The following is a 19,257-nucleotide window of genomic DNA, read 5'->3' on the forward strand; positions in this document are numbered from 1 at the left end:
AGGGACACAGCATTTGGTGTCAGGAGTGATGGACAAACGTCGCATACTTCGTTAGCTAACTCTCGGCTAACATTAGCTAGCTGCTGCTGTGACTGCTCCGCTCCTGCTTCAATTACCAGCGCTGGTTTATTATTGGCCAGATCAGTGTCTGGCTTCGGCAAGGATATAGCCTTAGCCTGCGTCATACAAAAATTTCACATAACGCGTTAATTAGCAAGTTGTAAAGGTGCTAGTAGGCGGACATTATTTTCTTGACCTTTAGACATGCTGGCTTTTCCCCTTGCGTTCAGTCTTTATGCTAAACTAAGCTAACAGTCACGTGACCCTATGACTTAGATTGATTTTCTCACTTTAGTCTCGACACGAAAGAGTTTAACCAAAGTGTGTTGTAAATAGCATCCAGCCATTAGGATTTCCTCTCTTTTCCTTGAGATGTGCTGAATCGTCTGCCACCACCCCAACATATTTCCTGTCACTGAAGTGAAAAACAGGAGGGTTCCTTAATCGTTCAGTGAATTCTTGGGGGTCAGCACATAAAACCAAAAAAACATCTCAAAAACAGTCACGACACATGACAGGAGTCACAGATTGTATACATTTCTTTAATAACTTTACAACCGGGTACAAATGTGGTCCAGTCTTATGAAGGCTCTGTGAAAGTTCACTGTAAAACAGCTGAAGTCAGTTTCTGTGGGGTATGAATGAGTGAGGTTTCCCAGTCTGCATTCATAGCTCACACAAGTGGTGCAAATGCCCCACAAATACTCCTTTGATAGGACATTTATTATTATGAAATAACTACACTTACTCAAAGAATGAGGGTTTCTTTCCAAAATGAGACATTCATTAAAAAAGTTGGACATGTGTGGTGATAATTCAGCAAAACAAGCATGAAGACTGATGAAGTTAGATCTATCTTTGGCCTCAGTAATGGTGATTTGTGGTGCTTTTTATGTAAAATGTTGATATATGAACATAAAGTAACATTTTCTCCCTTAGCATTTTGAAATGGAAGGCTACATTTATTGGTTAATCCAAATTAGCTGGTGAATAATTAGAGTCTGATTTGTCAGTAGACAGAGACGGATAGCAGAAAATTATCTGCAGCTATGAAGGTTTAGGGAAACCTCAGTCTGTTTGTAAACCACAGACATGTGACGGTTCAAATAACAGTCAGCAGAGGGCGCCAACATGAGCGGTCCATGTCTGTGCTTTACAAATGACCAAAACCTAAAAAGTGACATTTGAAAACAACATAATCCACTGAGTTGAAACCTCTCACTTCAGATCACATAAATATGCTGGTTTCGTGAGAAATGTTGTCACTGCGTGTCTTGTTTTAACACTGTTTCTGTGTGATTAGAGTCCTGAAAATGATCTTTTTTAGCAGAAATCTGCAAAATGATCTGCCACTGCATCAAAATTTTTACAGCAAAGTCTTACATTGAGCTTGAGGACAAAGAGTTTACTTCGTTAAGAGGTGGCAATATACTGTTTAAAAAAAAACCCCAAAAAACCCCCAAAAAAACCAAAGCTACATTTGGTAAGATGGACCCCTTTCAGAGTGTCTGTGTGTGTTTGAAGAAGGATAATTTGGCCCAGTTGACAGCTGGTTGATAATAAGTGCGCAGACACACGCACACACGCTCACACATTCATGCACAGACAGGAAAAACAAAGGGCAGCACAGGCTCATATACAAACATCCAGATTGTAAACAAAAACTTTTTTTTTTTTTTTTTTTAAATCAAAGACAGGAGTATAAAACTGCACTGCCACAGTGCGCTCTTGAAAAGCTGAATGGAGTGACTACTGCATTAGAAAAAGCAACGTTGACGCAAACATAAAAGGTGGATAAAAAAGTTAAAAGGATTATATTACAAAGCCTTTTGGAGTCCTGAGTTTATCAAACATAAACAAAACAGACAAAAAGGCCAGAGTCCACATATCATAGATATACATTAAAGGATAAACAAACACGATAAACAAGATTTTTCAGACAAGATCTGACAATTTTCCTGGTTGTTCAAAGACGTCCAGCAAAACCGGCAAAGTTGAAATATGCCTTCAACACATCCATGGCTCCCGTTTGGGACAGTACACATGGTGCAGCATACGTGTTGTTGTTGACAGCATGTACAGTTTCAAATGAGGTGCTCATCGTTTGGGAAAAGCAGCATCTTCTCGTAAAGCATGAAATTATACTAACTTATACACAATGTCCAGATGATAAGGTTTGAGAATCTGTCTGAGGAAACGACAGCACGTGAAGGTTTCAGTGAAGTTTTCCACACAGAAAATGAAAGTATAATCTCTCAAAGTAACACTTAACATGTGTTTGTGATGCTCCAAATTAACACCAGTGTGCTTCATCCCTAACTGAAAGCAGATGTGAGGAAAATGACCGTCAGGCGTGCAGGTGGACAACAGTTCAGCTCCCGTTTTCAAACACACTCTTCATCAAATTCCCTTTCTTTGCTCGAAGAGCCCGTCTTCTTCGTCGATTACAAACCATTGCTGGCTGACATCGTGTCCTGAATGTAAACTTGAACCTTGAATTACTTGGGTAAGGATGATTTGCTTTACGAGAACAAGTGACAACTGGGAGCAGTCCAGTACAACCACAGTCTTCTACTGTTGGCCACTGAACACTTGTGGGTTAAGTACCTTGCTCAAAGGCACCTTGGCATTTGCTACTGAGAAATAATTCACTCTCTTTTACTCAGGGATTTAAACCCAGAACCTTTAGGTAACAAAAAAAAAATCTCCTCTAACCTGTAAGTCACTGCCTGCCCTGAACCTAAGTCTTAATTTATTTAGACAAAAATGAGAAGAAATAACTTAATTATGGGCTGACACATTTTCAAAGTTTGCTTCAGTGGGTTCCGTTTTCTTCAAACCATGTGTGGTTAATTCATGGTGGGCAGGTAGGATTTTAAGAGCTGCTACAGATGTCTAACTGCTGACACAGATTTGACATAAAAAAGAGACAAAGAAATGGACTTGTGAAGCAAAATACCTGGAACTGAACCCATCCAAGGTGTGTTAAATGATTTTCGCCCATTTAGATGCCGGCGCGAGACCAGTTAATTTGTGTCTGTGTGGCATTTGAAAGTGATGCTGATTGTAGTTCTGGCTTAAGTCTATCCAGCCTGCTGTGAGAGAACAATAAGAAAAGGCTGAGGTCCTGATGCACACACAGCACTCTGAGGCAAAGTGAATAGATTCCAAACTCCACCTGCTGCTTTCAAAGTTTTACCAGCCAAATATTAAGAACACCATCACTACAGTTGGCTGTAGTGGAAACATTTACCAGCCACAGATCAAACTATACCAGCGCTTGGCTAGTGGTAATTAATAACTAGGATAATGAACAAAATTCCACGCCAGGAAAGTTTGCTTTTGCATCTGTTTCTCTTCAGACGGCGTCAGACTGCAGATGTTCAGGATTCAGTGTCTTGATGTGGGTCAGAATGCAACTACCATAGCTGAGTGTTGAGATCAATGCAGCAGTGCTTTAACGTCCACTACATCCTCTGAAGAATGCTCAGATTGTATAGATGTTCAATATGCAAAGACCCCTTGAGGCATATTCACATCACAGCAGAAAAAAAAGGCAAGCAAGTGCAATATTTACCGCTGCACAAGTCCCGGTGGTGCTAGGCTAAATGGTGCCACCTTACATACAAAGCTAATGTTGCTAACAGCAGACTGCTATGTTCCACAGACTCAATAAGTGTTTTTGTAACAAACCTGGTGGCCTGAAGAGGTCAAACAATCCTGCAATTTACAAGAAAAAGGCAAAAATGATTGAGAAGTCAAAAATAATAATAATGTAACAGAAATAGTTTATCCTGCGTCCTTTTAACCGTCTGGTGACCCCTGAAGGTGTCAGTACGCCAAGTCACGAGTACTCAGCGATTGTGTTCAGCATCCCCTCTCACTGGTTTCAACTCCAAAAAAAAAGGTGGGGATTAGCACCACCCACTGACTAACTGCTGGTATAATCTGGATGTGGCTGGTAAATTTTCCTGAATTCTGAAACACTTAGATGGGTAAACAACTGGCCTGCCTTCTGCTCCGCACTGCAAGCTGGCTGGTAAAATATTGAAAGAGGCTTGAGGTTTGGATAGTTCGGAGGGGATGTTGGAATCCGTCAGCCGCGGTCACTGACAGATGATCCTCCCCTCCACTGCTCTGGATCATTGCAGAGATTTGGTTGATGTTCTCACCAAGAGCAGACGGCAGTTCAGTGCCTTGCTCGAGGACAGTCTGACGGGACTTCTGGCTGCAGCTGGACTCATCAGCTGCTGAAAGTGTTCTGTTACCTGACAGTCTCTGCAACCGTAAGACCACCCCCACGCTCCCCAGCAGGCCTGGCAGCTTCTACCGCCGGGGCTGGTGGCGGGAATGACGAGGCAAGGACGAAGGGCTGGAGGAGGATGAGGGCGAGCAGGGCGACATGGACGCCAGGGAGGCCGTGGCAGCCGCGTCTTCCGCCTCCTCCAGCTCTCCTCCTCCGTGGAGCTCCTGGCTGACGCTGGACTGTAAGGCAGCCGGGGTCAGCCACTCTTTGGGCAGGCAGCTCTGGAGGAATGGCACGCAGGAGCTGAAGTAGGCCAGACGGTTGACCCAGCGAGGGATCTCTCTGCCACAAAGGATCTGAGGAGAAGTGGAAGGTTGTTTTATTAGATGTAGCACTTTTAGCCCTCTCACTCACCCATTCACACACACACATTCAACGCACCGATGGCAGTGAGCAACCAAACAATATGGAGTTCAGTGTCAGGTTCAAGGGCATTTCGACGTGTGCACAGGAGGAACTTTGGATCAAACCTCTGACTCTGTGATTTGTGGGCAACCTGCTTGCACTCCTGAGCAGAAAGTGCAGTTTGGCAGCAGAAAAGGTGCAAACCTAAAATAAAACACAAGCCTGAGGGCAGTCACATCACTAAGAGAGCGAGGCAAACCGATGAAGATGCACATTCACAGTCAGTTCACATTTTACTTCCTGTTTTGTTACAACAGTGTTGTCAGAAGGCATGAGGGGACAATCAGAGTCTTTTGAAGCAGAGCTGAGCTTGCTGTGGAAGAAAAAAAATGAATGCATCACTGGAAAATACATCCTGCCATTCTCTTATGAGGTGGCCCACGTGAAAGATGTCAGAAACGTCCAGGAAACTGATTACACTTCCCGTCTTTCTATGTCTTAAACAAACATTTAAAGCCCAGAGACACTGCAGAAACACCAGGATCTGTGGCAAACCAAAGGGAGTAAAATGTGCCTCTACGATAACGGTTCACTCATCTGCTGGTTGATCTTTTCTGGTGGATTCCTCTATCACCTTTCAAAGCATGCAGGTACACGCAGCAACACCGTCAGTGTGAAGGCAAATCATCATCTCTCATCTTTGCTCTTGCTTTTATGGCGTTACGGGACGAGTGGCTTCCAAGAAACTCAGAAGTGTTTCCCAGTCAAAGGGATTAATTGTGCTTTTATAAAAACATTTACCAAAGCTGCTGACAGGCAGGAGGAGACCAGGACAGCGGCTTTGCTTTTCACCACAAGAACATATTCCAAAGCAGTTGATCCAGCATGTTGTGCCACGTCACACTCAGCCAGCGGATGATACCAGACGCCACACTTTGTTGCAGCAATTGTTTTAAGGTTTGCTCACCTCCTTCAGAGACGAGTGTGTTTTGACAGAATGAATCACAGGCTCTCGAAACTGCGAATCACTCTACAAATCACTTCGCAGATGATCTCACAGGTGAGCACGGCCTCAGCTAGAGGCAGTCTACATCCACCAGAGACGAGCAGCTAATCCATAAAAACATCAGCGGGTGTAAAAAAAAAAAAAGAAGCTGTAGCTGCAGAATTAACACGACACTCGTGTGTGTTCGGAAACACTCATTTACACTCACAAAGCAAGCTTTCAGATCACAAACGACACAGAGACACAGAGAAACATTAGCATTCATGTTGAGAGGCGTTTCTGGCCAACACTGATATTTATTCTCCGCTTAGAGATAAGAAATCCACTACGTCTAACAGCTAGTCGCTAACTTTGTCTACCTTTTAGCCCACATGCCTGCCTCGGCCAATAATGAAGCTGAGCCACTGGCCACTTTGCCGTTCAGTGTGTTTCAGCATGTGGACAAGAGGAGCTGGAGATCAAACTACCAACCCCCTCTATCGCACCAGCCTGTGTATCAGATGAACAACAGCGCTGTGGACGGATGATCTACTTACACAATGAGACAGAGCGTTAGCAGAGTGCCGTACGTTGGTTTGCTTTTAAAGAAGATGACTGACATCAGAGCCGCACACGTCGAATGCTCTCTCCAGAGAATGAATTGCCATGCTTGGCCTTTCAAAGCCGCTTCAACCATCCGTGTGACCGATCGCTTTCTCCTCGCCCGCTCTTCAAGTCAGCCTCGCATGTTAACGAGGTTAAAGTAAACATGAGAATCAAATCCTTAGGGCCAGACCGCTTCGCTATGGTATCAGCTGTGTGTGTGTATGTCTCTTTAGTCTCATGCATCTGTGTCTGTCTGAATTTATGTGTATTCTACTGATGTGATGCATTTTTGTGTTCATGTACATGTGACTGTATTTTAAAGTATTAAGAGTATTTCTCTTTAAGAGTATCTTTTCATGTAGCATGTACATCTGTGTATATGTATTATCACTGTATGTTTTGTGTGTGTGTTTGTGTGTGTGTTTGCCAGCTGGCTCTGCATGTCTGGACTTGTATCAGTGTCTTAATCCCCATCTCAGTGCTAGATGCTAACTGTAAGACTCCTTGCTCATTAGTCACACCAGGATAAGCCGATTGAAAGTACACCCTCATTCACACACATATCTACACACGTACACACACGCACACACACAGCCAGGTCAGGTACTTAGACTCAGAAAAGGAAAGACAAAGTAAAAGACATTGTTATTTAAGAAACAGTCTTTATGCACCTCATGTCAGGTAAGCTCAGTTTAGCAGCCAAAATGGTGCAGTGCTACAGTATATGGTGTGTGTGTGTGTGTGTGTGTGTGTGTGTGTGTGTGTACAAACCTCTGACAGTGCCGAAGAGAAGTGGTTGCAGTTCTTGTGCATGAGGTGGTAGGCGTTGCCCTTGTACTCTTTCCCCATCTCCTCCACGATCCGCTCCACATCCTCCTCTGTGAAGTCGGTGCTGCCCAAGACTATGGCTTCTCTGCAGAGACGAGAGGGGAAAGGGTGTGGAGGCAGGTGTTACTGGACGTTATTACTCACCGACGAAACATCAAGACCTACTTCCAGGAATTTTGTTTAAACCTTTTTTGCACAATCAGTGGGCCTCACTCAAGAACAAACAGCTCATACTAACAGATTTGTTCTCAAGTGGCACACAGGAGGCACTCACCAATTTTCCAATTTTCTCGTACTAAGATATTCTGCCTTGCTTCATACATTTAGGAATCATAATGCCTCACTCTGAATGGATTTAAGCAATGCTTTGACATACATGCTAAACCATGATGCTAACATGTGGACAATGACAACGCTAACACCCTGATGCTAAGCAGGTATAGTACTCACTATGGTCACTATCTTAGTTGTGTTAGCATGCTAACATTTGCTAATCAGCATGAATAGTCCTTTGAAATGGATTTACCAGATCCACTCAATGACATGTCACAACTTTTCACCTGAATTCACCCGACTGGTCTCTTCAGAGTTTAAGGGGAACAACATCTTGATCAAATGTTTGGCGCTGGGAGAGTGTTTGATCCGCTCCACATTTGGCAAAGGGACATCGCACTGGGTGATATGTAGGCATGTGTACCAGATCATCCACGCTTTTGGTCTAGTAGCCTGCATGGAGACAGCCATGTGTCTGAGTGTGTCTGTGTGTGTGTGAGCCTGGCAGAGTCTGTCTAAAGCCACGGGGCAGATCAACTAGAGCAGAAGTAATGCACAGCAGCACAGTAGCTCTGGGTAGAGACACACACACACACACACACATACAGACACAAACAGGCCCAGGGCCGATTCTGGGAATCCAAAAACGTATTGAACTAACTTGGTGCTCGACTATCTCACCATCACAACAGACTCGAATTCAGCTGCAGTAAAACTCACAGCACAGCACTGATGGGAGAGAAATCCAACACATTCACAAGCGCTTTCATTTCTGCAGTTTAGCTGCATCAACTTACTTTCAGCCTGAAATCTTGGATTTTTCCTAAATCACACAGTGGGTTTTATACAGTTGGGTTTCACAGACTTAAAGCTGATGCAACATGTTCTCTCCCACCTCATTTACTCGTATGCAGGATCAAATAATATTACAGACGTTGTACAATGTACTGCAGTTCAATGCAACACCACAAAGCACAGCCTCTCTAACTTCAAAACCTCTAAGCTTTAAAAACATATGGTTTCTTGCAGGAATGCTGGTCTGGATTTCATTACATGTACTAATGTACATCAACATGGGGAACTTTGCATTCTTTCATGCTGCACTTTTTTCCATTTCAAAGTCACAGCGGTCAGAATCACATGCAGACCAAGGCGAAATGTCATTTCTTCTCTCACTCTTCTCTCTGTCCAAGCCCAGTCAGCCGCTACGAACCATGAACGAAAAAGTGTGAAATCATCAAATGTCTGTCACATGCTGCACTCTCATGCTCTCCACCCATGTATTTTTTTTATTTGATCTGTGCTGCAGCAGCAGTAAGCAGTAGCTCTCATTACAGGCAGATACCTGCTCACTGACTGACTGCTTGACTGGATACACACAACACATCTGGACTGTCTGTCTCGTATAGTGAACTAATTAATGATTGGCTAACAGAGCGACACTGATTATTTGACTGACTGTTGAGTTCAGTGGGTAACTCATGACCCAAACACTAATAAAAGTTTATGGCGCTTGGCATCAAAGTGTCTGTGTTTAACACAGATAATCTAATAATAATAATGATAACGCATGCAGCAGGTCAGAAATCAGGCGTCTCTCAAACTTGCATGGCTTTCTTACTTTAACTGTTAACTACTGATAGAAGATGCTGATCCCTGCATTCCTGTTTGTTTTGGAGAAGAGAGGGCAGAGCACAGCTGTTCCCCACAGCACCAAACAGTCTGAATTTAACAAAGAGTCAGATGTTCAGTGGCGGTAATGAGCTTATTTAGACTTCTGGAGGCTACTTGGTGTTTGTTTCAGTTTTATTTTAAACACGAGGCTGCATCCCTTCCCTTCCTGCTGTGACACTCAGGAAGCTTGAAGTCTCTCTCATGCACATGCCTACGTGTAAAAACCCCATTGGAAACTAAGTCTGCGTTCTCCAGAGGAAATCAAGCTGAGCACACATCTGATCTCTGGCCAAGATTGACTGGAAAACACATTTCTTGAATAAAATGACTGATAAATCCAGCGGCTGGTTGTGTGACGGACGGACTGGACCGGTAAAATACCAGCTCACTACTAATGGCTACTTAACTGTCACAACATCCGGCCTGACCACAGCTAAAACACACAGACTGGTTCATTATGGGACTACCTCACTGGCTTGTTGCGAGCTGTCTAACCAGTTGCTCACAGGCTGGATGACCTCAGTGGACCACTGAAAGCTCCTGCTGGTGGGTGACGTAGTGGGTGGTGCTTGGTTTTTGCTGCTCAGTTTGACAGTTTAATCTGATTTTCACAAGCCAGATGCGACACACTGTACAGAAACGTTCACATGAAGTTTAGGTCGAGTCAATTTTCCGCGCTGTATTCATCATACGATTGATGTCAACTTGGCATCTGTGTGTATGTACCATCAGGAAACAGAGAACACGTGTACACCTGTGATTCTGTGTGTATAAACACCAAATGTCCCAGACTTACTTGAACTTAAAGGTCTCGCCAAGTTCGGTTGCGTCACCTGGTGTAATCTCAAAGATCCCTGAGAATGGGTACGGGTGTCCACCATAGGCAAACTCTGAACACACACACGACATAAAAACACACATTTGAGTACCAGCCATTCTCATGTAAGGAGTCTCTCTGAGCCACATACACAACCGCATTGCATCTTTTCTGAAACACCATCCACAGGAAGTCAAGTGATATACGTGGTGTCGTATTTCTGGGTAATCTTACCTCTTCCATAGATCTCAATCCCTGAGTGAAAGACTCCGATGCCCAGAGAGCTGGTAAACTCATTGATCCAGTACTGAAGAAGATAGAGACGGACACAGAATATTATTACACTTTGTGCTTTAAGAATATTCATAATGTAGTACACTACTTATTTTTTTTCATCCCATTAGAAGTGTATTTCAATCCCCAACCCTGCGAGCAAGTGAAGGTCACCAACGAAGCGCAAACACCCATCACGGCCTGAAAAGTGCCCCACATTGCTCTTATTGTTGCTGACTTACTGGCTGCAAACGCTGCAATGCACACTTTATTACTGGCACTGTCAGACTGTCCTGAACCATTACGTCACTGAGCAGAGGAGAATCCCAAAGTGCTAAACCCATTCATGATGCATCGCACAGATCTCAAAAATAGACCTGATGCGGAGACATAAATTAACATAACAGAACAGTGGCCCATCCTGTGATCCCAGCAGAGATCTGAGAGCCTCTGATGTTTACACAAGCTCTCTTACACACACAGACAGTACACAGCACACAAAATCAATAAGTGCAGCAGCAGTGACATTACCGTCCATCTTTTCAGTGAGCGTCTGTCTAACATCCTGAGGCTACAAGGCGGTTGGCTGGGCTGTTGCTAGGCAGAGTTCGTGGGGGGTGTTTTATCACAGAGGATGGAGCAGGGGGATGTGGTGGGGAGCCTGAATCAGTAAATTCATAATATAATTGGCTTACATTTTCACAACGGTTACTGAAATCACTCATGTTTGGGTCGGCTGCCTTTCACATCAGCTGCACATCCTTGGCCAGATTAATCCATTAATCCATTTATCATTTCATCTACGAAATGTCAGAAAACAGAGAAAATGTGTTTTACCCGATGCCCCATTTACAGTGACAGTGGAAACCAGTGAACAGAGTTGAGACAATTAATTGATTAGTCGATTCAATGGAAATCATTTAAGTCATTCAATATCTGACCCCCCCCCCTCCCCCAGTTCTAAAGAGTGTCTTTTTGTGTGGATTATTAAGTGCATTTCTGGGTGTTTTCCACATTTAGAAAGTACAGCTAATGATTTGTGATAGTTGACTTAAAAGATGAATTCAGGATCAAACTTATCATCAGTTAATTTTCTGTTGATTACTTCAGCCCGTCTTATGCTCTTTCTTTTACAATTCTGCTCCACCGCTGCACACCAGAGATCCCACAATAAGATCCTGATGGAGACAATTTCACACCAAACAGATCACAAATTACACATTTTTTTTGTTTCAACACAAGAGCAGCATCAGGTGGAGAGGCTGTCGCACTGTGCGCAGGCAGACTCTCCTCTGAGCTTCAGAGACTATTTGCAAAACATATTTAGCGATCAGATAGCGGCGTGATAACCACAGCAACCTATTTAAAAACTAGTCTTTTACTTCCTCTCTGTTTTTATGCAAATGCAAAATGTAGCTGCACACGTCCAGCAGAGGCAGAGCTGGCGGTTCTCACCACACATTTGCATTGCAAATTGTTCCCTCTGCAAATTGTTCGGAACAGCTTAAACACAAACTGTGATCATAAAAGTAATGAGGACGCTGTGTCTGCCTCAGGCTGTTAGCATCACAGAGCAGGTGTGATGAGTGAGTGAAGGACAGTGTTTTTCTGAGCATTTTACTGCCTAAGTTCAGTTTGACTTGTGAGCTATTCACTACTTGTTGCACATAAGGTCAGGTAATAATAGACTGGTGGGTATTTAAGTTTATGCTGCTGCACTGACTGTAAGTGTCGCTTTTCTGACTGAAGCAGTAACCTGAGATGCAAACTGTGAAGGGTGTCATGACCAGGGTGAGCTGACTGAACGGTAAACTTCGATCTGTTAATGAAGTTCTGAGTCTCTGAAAGCTCAGGTTCATGCTGCATGTGAATTAATAAAAGGGTGAGAAAGGCAATCACATTTAAAGAGCTATGGAGAAGACTTGATGGTAATAAAAAGAGAAAGATTTAGATTGGCCTAAAACAAGTGCGTTTGCTCCAGTTCCAGTCATTTTCCCTTTTGTACAAACACGGTAAATCTACAGTGGTGACCTGATCATCCTACCAATAAAGTCATCAAACTTTTTCCCACCATCCCGCCCCTTCTTTCTCTAAACTCCAATAGTCCATTGGTGTGCATTTAAGACTGACCCCTCAATGATCTGTCTCAACAGAAACCACATTAAGGAAATAAAGATGACATTTGAAGGGAGCTTTTAAAGGGGATGGTCTGTTTTTCCTTTGCTGTAGCTCCACGTTGTGACACAGATGTATTCTGAAGCTTCAAATTACTGAACAAAAAGTCAGTCTCGCTGCCAACTCTAACCTTTTGTACAACCATCTTGGATTATAAGACACACACTCTGCACACTTTGTTTTTTTCCTCTACAAGTGCAGTTAAGTGTAATTTAAGCTGTGAACGCTGATATGTGCAGATACAAGACATTTAACCCACCGCTCATTTTCATCTGAGTGCATCTGTTCTTGTATTTACAGTGACAGCATGGGATCAAGAACATTTACCATAAATAACAATCATTCCACTGAAAATCTGTCAAGTCTGCAGAAGTGAAGTTCACATTAATTTCAGTGAAACATAATCCTGAAAATAAACTGGATCCTGTTCACTGACAACCGTCTGACACATCTCACCTTAATGAGCAAAACAAACAAGCACCACTTGGAGTCGAAGTTGGTAAAAGTGAGTCTGGGATATTTAGCCCTTATTTTATGTAAATATGACAAATAATGCAGCAAATCCTAAAACATCAGAGACAACATGAAAGTGCTGAGCCAAGACGGTTTTCTTGTGCAACATCTCAGCCCAGCGTCTCACACTGCAGAGTCTGTCGGTTTCCTGACCTACATAATGTAGAAATGTTGCACAAAAAAAAAGCTTTTGCAAGAGTCAGCGAACGGCTTTACTTTAAGACCGGGAAAAGCTCCTTCAAGGTCCACTTAATTAGACTTTTCTCCCAGTTTTGATAGATCCCGAATAAGCTATCACTTGTCACTTCAGGGTGTGCACTGGAATGGAAACCTAGCTTGGATGTTGCCTAAAGAGGGATGAGTGTGGGTCACAGGATTCATCAACTAAGATAATCGTGCTTACAGTCGCAGAGGATCAACATTAAGTTCAAAAGCAACTACACCACAAGATCTCCTCGTGTAATTTCCAGCACTGCTGCTGGCAGGGGTTTTCCTGCAAAGAGCCGATCTCATCTCATGAAAGAACTGAGCAAAAGCAGCATTACTGAAATCCTGTTTGTATCAGTGCTGTGGTTGTTGTCTGAGCCCGGGAATAAGAGCCATCTGTGTCTACAACAGCTGGTTCTCAAAGACCGAAGCCAGGGCTGCTGCAGTCTCCTAGTCGGCTCAGAAAGTCACAAACTAAGTGTATCAGCTTTTCCTCACTGCTTCATTTCTCTATCCAGGGCTTTTCCGAGAAAGTGAGAGCTTTCGGTAGATCCTGTTCAGAAAGCTGAAGACTAAGAATTTCCAAAAGCCACAAACTTTATACATGAAGGGAACCTGAAACATGAATGTAAGCTTATTCTGCCGTTTCAATAAATATAAACATATAGTTACAGCCGCTGGATGAGTCTATGTATGTCTGTTTGTCTGTATGTGTGTGTGTGTGTGAGAGTGTGTGAGTGTGTGTGCGTGTGTGTGTGTGTGTGTGTGTGTGTGTGGGGGGGGGGGGGGGGGGGGGGGGTTGGGGCTAATCTGCTAGTTTAGTATGCTACTCCCCCCCCTCGTTGGTGAAATAAGACTCTTATCTTAGCCCTCATTACTTCAAAGCTCGTTAAAACCTGCCTCCTCCACAGCACAGAGACGAGCTGAGTGTGTGTGTGTGTGTGTGTGTGTGTGTGTGTGTGTGTGTGTGTGTGTGTGTGTGTGTGTGTGTGAGCACGGCAGTAAATGTGTGTGTTTATGAATGAATTAAAGACAGAAAAGGGGAGGGAGGGATGAACGAAGAGAGCGGGCGCTGCAGTTAAAGCCTGTATACTGAATGATCCTGTTCCACACTGTAGTTCAATGCTGTCATTTTCTTTATTAAGCATTAGAATCTCTGACTGTGTTAGACGGAACAATTAGAAAGGAGATATGAAGTGTTGGCTAGTTTTAGCATGAGCATCATTGCTGTGAAACTCAGACACATGCAAACTCAACTGAAAACACAAATTTAGGGAAGGAAATGGCTAAAAGCCACAAGCTAAATGCTGGTACATTTTTGTCATGCTCCAATCAATAAGCTGCTCTGCTCCAGTGGAGCCACAAAACTATTCTGAGGTCTCGTCCACACGTACATGGGTATTTTTGAAAAGAGGGTTTTCCCGTCATCTCAAATCCACAAGAGCAGTTTAAAAAAAAGGTCCGTCAACAGGTGGTGATATAACCCTAACCCTAAAGCCATGTTGGCCAAAAGGCCAGGCCAGTCATGCCTTCATTCGTAAACGCACAGCCAGATCTCGTCCATAAACAGCGATGTTGGCGCTGGGGTCCACCTCATGGGATGTAGCAGTGACCTCCATAGCACATTCTGACGCCTCTGTTCCTTAATCAAAGTGGAATTTTAACTGTACATTTCCATATAAACATGCAAAATGTAAACATGCACAGCAGACAGTCTCTGAATATCTTCAACCTGGAAGGAGTTTTCCAAAAGGTCCCTTTTCAAACACATAGAAAATGCTATGTTTTTTTAAAAAACCCGTTTAGGTGTGGACTAGGACACAGCACTAAACGACAGACACCTGCTTTGATAAAGTTTAAATGCCATTTACGACAAGCATTGATCTCAAAACTGGAATAAAAATAATGGAAATAACTTTTCAAGTTTGGCTGAATTTTGCTTTTCTACCTGCAAGTGTTTAGAAACTTCATCACATTAATGCAAAAATCCTGAAAAACCAATGCAAAGTCAGTCACTGATGGACCATTGCAGGCAGTGTTGCCAAATATAACCAGAGACATCAGGATAAACAGCTCTCATCTCAAGCTACATACCGTCTTATTACCAAACCCTAACCTCTAGCAGTTTTGTTTGTGGTTCTGGTTGACTTCTGTCTTTCTGTGTTGTGCAGTGTTTGTGACATTAGACATGCAATGGTTTCAACCATTGGCTCCATGATACTCACAACCTGCTCTGCTGAGTATCTGACTACGTGACGCTGTTAAACCTAACACGCTAACACGTCCTCTCACGCTGCGTACGGTAGACCACGGTGCTGGCTGGCAGGCAGACAGGTGGTGTGCAGATAATGCTGTCTCATTAGAGCAGCGTACTAAAGCACTCAGAGCTGGCCGGGAAATCCACTTAGCAGAGATGGAAGCAGGACGGCGGGGAGGACCTAACAAACAGGGAATTGTGGAAGAAGAAAGGATGGTGGTGGTGGGGGTGGGGGTGGGGGTGGGAGGTTGTACTCAAGTCTGCACAAATATTCCTGAAAGCCACGTGACAGCATTGATCCTACATTGGAAGTTTTTTGACTACATGTTCAGTGTCTTACTTACACCACGGGGGGAGATGTTGCCAAATACGACAGACGCTCTCACTGTGCCACCATGCTGCCGCCCCCTGCCCCCAGCCAGGCTGCACTTTTTGCTGCCACTGTTCGTTACGTGGTGTGAACATCTGAGATAGTGACGGGGATCAGGCAGTGTGTCGCCATTGTCTTGACCTCTGCCTTTATCTGATCTTCACAGCTTCCTGACTTCCTCTTAGACAAACCACACCAGCCACTCAACCAGTTACAGTAAGCACATTTCCCAACTGCTCCTTTACATTTAAAAACATCACTTTATTCATCCCACTTTAACCTTAGTCAATCAAGACTCAGAGAGGACCAATCAGTCTGCTGGCCTGCAAACAGTGAGTCAGTCTACACATTGTTAGTCACTCACAAAGTGACTCAAAGATTCAGTAAGCAAATCATGCAGCACTCACTGAAATTGATCTATCTGCCACAACTGAAAAACATTTGGACACTATAAACCCCATCTCATTTGTTTTTTATAGGACAGTTAACCAATCAGCACACTGCAAGTCTACCTGCCAGTCAGCGAGCATGCATCGGCCATAATCCCCAGCAGTTAGCCGGTCACTTTTCCTGGAGTACTCAGGTCAGAGGAGCCTAATCAATACATGGAGGAAGTGTTTAAAGTAGAGGAATAAATGAATGGAGCACAGCCATCATCGCGGTTTTCAAAGAGCATGCCACTGCAAACAAGCCAAAATCTTGTTCCCACAGTAGCACACACAAAAATACAAACACCAAAAATATGCATGGGTGTGAGTGGATCTGTGTGCACAGGCACAAACCACAAAATTCTTTAATAAGTAAAATGTGCACACCCGCTCTGTCTCTCACACACACTCATACACACACCGCGGACCTAAACCTCAATACAGACAACAACTGAAGCATCAGTTTGGAAAAAAAACAACAACAAATCAATGAACTGAAAGCACAAGAGTGATCGTAACTGTAAAAGGAAGTTGTCCATGTGTGTGTTAGATTTGTAGCCTTTGCATGAAAGTGTGTCAAGGGCCCTGCAGCTGTTCACGTGAATGGAAGTGAGACAGAGATAAAAGCTCTTCAGTCTTTTCTGAGAAGAAACTAATGTGAACTGCGAGTCGAGCGAAAAACAAGAGGAAGTGAACGAAGGGGGGGAGGAGAGAAGAAAGAGAGGGCGTGAGAGGAGACAAGAGGATGACAGAAGGAAAGAAGGTAAGGAAGTAGGAATAGGAAGGAAAGCAGAGTGTGAATCAATGACTGGGGAAAGAAGAAAGGATGGAAGTGACTGATTATGGGGATAAATATGGCTAATGTCCTGATTTCACACAGCGTTATGCTGCTATCAATACAGTACACTGTGCTACTTCATTCTACAAGAAAACACCTTTGTACAGATCCTCAAAGGACTGTGCTGCTCTCAGTGTTAATCCATAAAAAACAGCCTCCAACCTGCAGACCTCAAGCTCGTAATGATATATTGACCATCAGCTAAAAGGGAACACAACAGCAATAAATCAGATTAAAAATAGCAGTAAAAACAGGGGCAGGAGAAAAGGATCATATCTGGAGAGTGAGGATCTTCAAATTGAGTCAGGAGTAAGGAACTCTCTCTGATTCCTCATGATATCTTCTGAACTCAAACAAGGGACGGGAAATGTGAAACGAGAAAAAACAACTGGATTACAATGAGGAATAAAAGCCTAGTTTATGGCACATGCTGGTTTTTCAGCAAAGCGTCTATTATGCCAAAATACTGCCTCAGCCTGTTTTATTACCCCGAACAAGACAATTCCCATTCTAAGTGAAATCCGTCCGCCGCAGGAGATGCACATCAATCAATGATTCATCAGCAGATCAGTCAATTTGCAACCCCCCTATCCACTGACTCACTCCTGCATGGTGACAACACACTGACTCAATTTCACCCTCTGTCTCATTCTGTAACAAAGAGACCTACATTTTCCCCGGAGGAACGCACACTGGGTGAAACTGTCAGTTTACCTTCACATCCACGTGTGGTTTACCATTTTCCTCTTCTCGTCCTGAGCGAACTGAAATCCTGAGAATCAAGACTAGGCTTTGTTCAGCGACTGACACGGGCGAACGAATGCAGAAGGGCACACTTGAAGAAATGGTGACTCCTTGGGTCACTGACTACTGTAAATGTTTAATTTCTGTCACTATTCTGCTTTGACAACAGCAGCTTAGAAAGTAGAAAGAGGACCATTTTGCTCCGCTCCAGATATGGCAACCCAGGACTGTCAAACTTACATGTGTGAGTCAGATACCGGTTAAAGTCATTGTTGTATTCATACAACTTTTTGAGCTGATTTACCAGGTCCCAGTTGATAATGGAGTTTTTACAGGTGTCTTCTGTTAGTGTAACCAAACACACCAACAAAGTTCGGGTTTTTAACAGTATCTGAGGAGTGAAAAAGCCTTTCCAAAAGCACTTTATGCCAAGAAAACTTTTTGCGCTTGATTTTACCGCTCGCTGCGAAAAAATGACTGAGTGAACTAATTATCAAAGGTGATATTGAATTAAAAATAGCAGTTTGGTGTTGTGAATGCATGCCGAATTGTAAATTGGTTCATAATTATCATAAAAGGATCTTCAGTGAGTCATTTTCTTCTTTCTATACCTGCTGATAACTAACGCAGCATTAAATCGCATTTTCTATAATGGAGTTTGGCGCTGTGTCCTGACATTGTTGACATGCCCATATTCCTTCAATAAAGTAGTAAACACGCATTAAAACATGCATCTTTCTGGCTTAACTAGGATCTACCTTTCTACTTACCATATCATAGACGTTTAGGATGATCGGCTCGTTTGCCATCACTGGCATCAGGATATTCTCCCCCAACGTCCCTTCTTCTCTTCTTCCTCCTCCGCACACCCCCTACCCGTTCCTTCGGTGCGGGATCCAAACTCTCACCCTCCAAAAATAGACCTTAACTTACTCCTCCCCTTATCCCTGGCACTTTCACGACAGATGACCTGTTCGATAATTCAATTTCACAACCCGGTGTAAAAACGCTTGAGTTCCGAGGATGTTTTTACCGTCCAACATCTGACTGGCTTTGTCCAAATCCCCCCGTCTCAGAGCAGTAGCGGCGGCGGCGGACAGATGAGCCACCCGCTTGTCAAAACGAACTGACTTGCTAAACCCGTTCAGCTAACGTTACCGAGGTCGAAGTGAAAAAGCCGACTTCACAGAGTAAATTTTGTCTTCTTGGGGGCGAGTTGGCACGGGAAAATCGCATGTTCATTTTCCCAAACGAATTACCCAGCAAAATGACATAACGCTGAGGTATCATAACAGAATTTGTCCACTAAGAAATACTTGCTGCTCCCGCATCAGCTAGCTAACGGTAGCGCTGGAGCTGGCAGGCAGGATGCGACTGTTGGGAGAAAATTGGACGGTGAGTGGGCGAGCAGAGCGGTACGATGAATCCACTCTCGATTAATCAACGTCGGTGCATTATGGGTAATGTAGTTTTTCCAACTAAATGCAAACAAACAGCTTTCTGTATCTGCAACTAGTCTATAGAGAAACTACACTATGGAGACAAACGTATGTGGACA

General features: G+C 43.6%; 1 protein-coding gene across 1 annotated transcript; it reads right to left on the reverse strand.

The window, feature by feature from the left end:
- Positions 1-590: 590 nt before the first annotated feature.
- Positions 591-19,089, reverse strand: desi2 (desumoylating isopeptidase 2). The gene is made up of 5 exons (XM_076743623.1): positions 18,470-19,089; positions 10,129-10,201; positions 9,874-9,967; positions 7,074-7,215; positions 591-4,662 (listed from the first exon to the last, which is right to left on the reverse strand). Exons 1-5 carry the CDS (start codon positions 18,515-18,517, stop codon positions 4,387-4,389), a joined length of 633 nt encoding a protein of 210 aa, XP_076599738.1. The 5' UTR covers positions 18,518-19,089; the 3' UTR covers positions 591-4,386.
- Positions 19,090-19,257: the final 168 nt, after the last annotated feature.

This window comes from Chaetodon auriga, chromosome 11, assembly GCF_051107435.1.
Source record: "Chaetodon auriga isolate fChaAug3 chromosome 11, fChaAug3.hap1, whole genome shotgun sequence".
Taxonomy (NCBI): Eukaryota; Metazoa; Chordata; class Actinopteri; order Chaetodontiformes; family Chaetodontidae; genus Chaetodon; species Chaetodon auriga.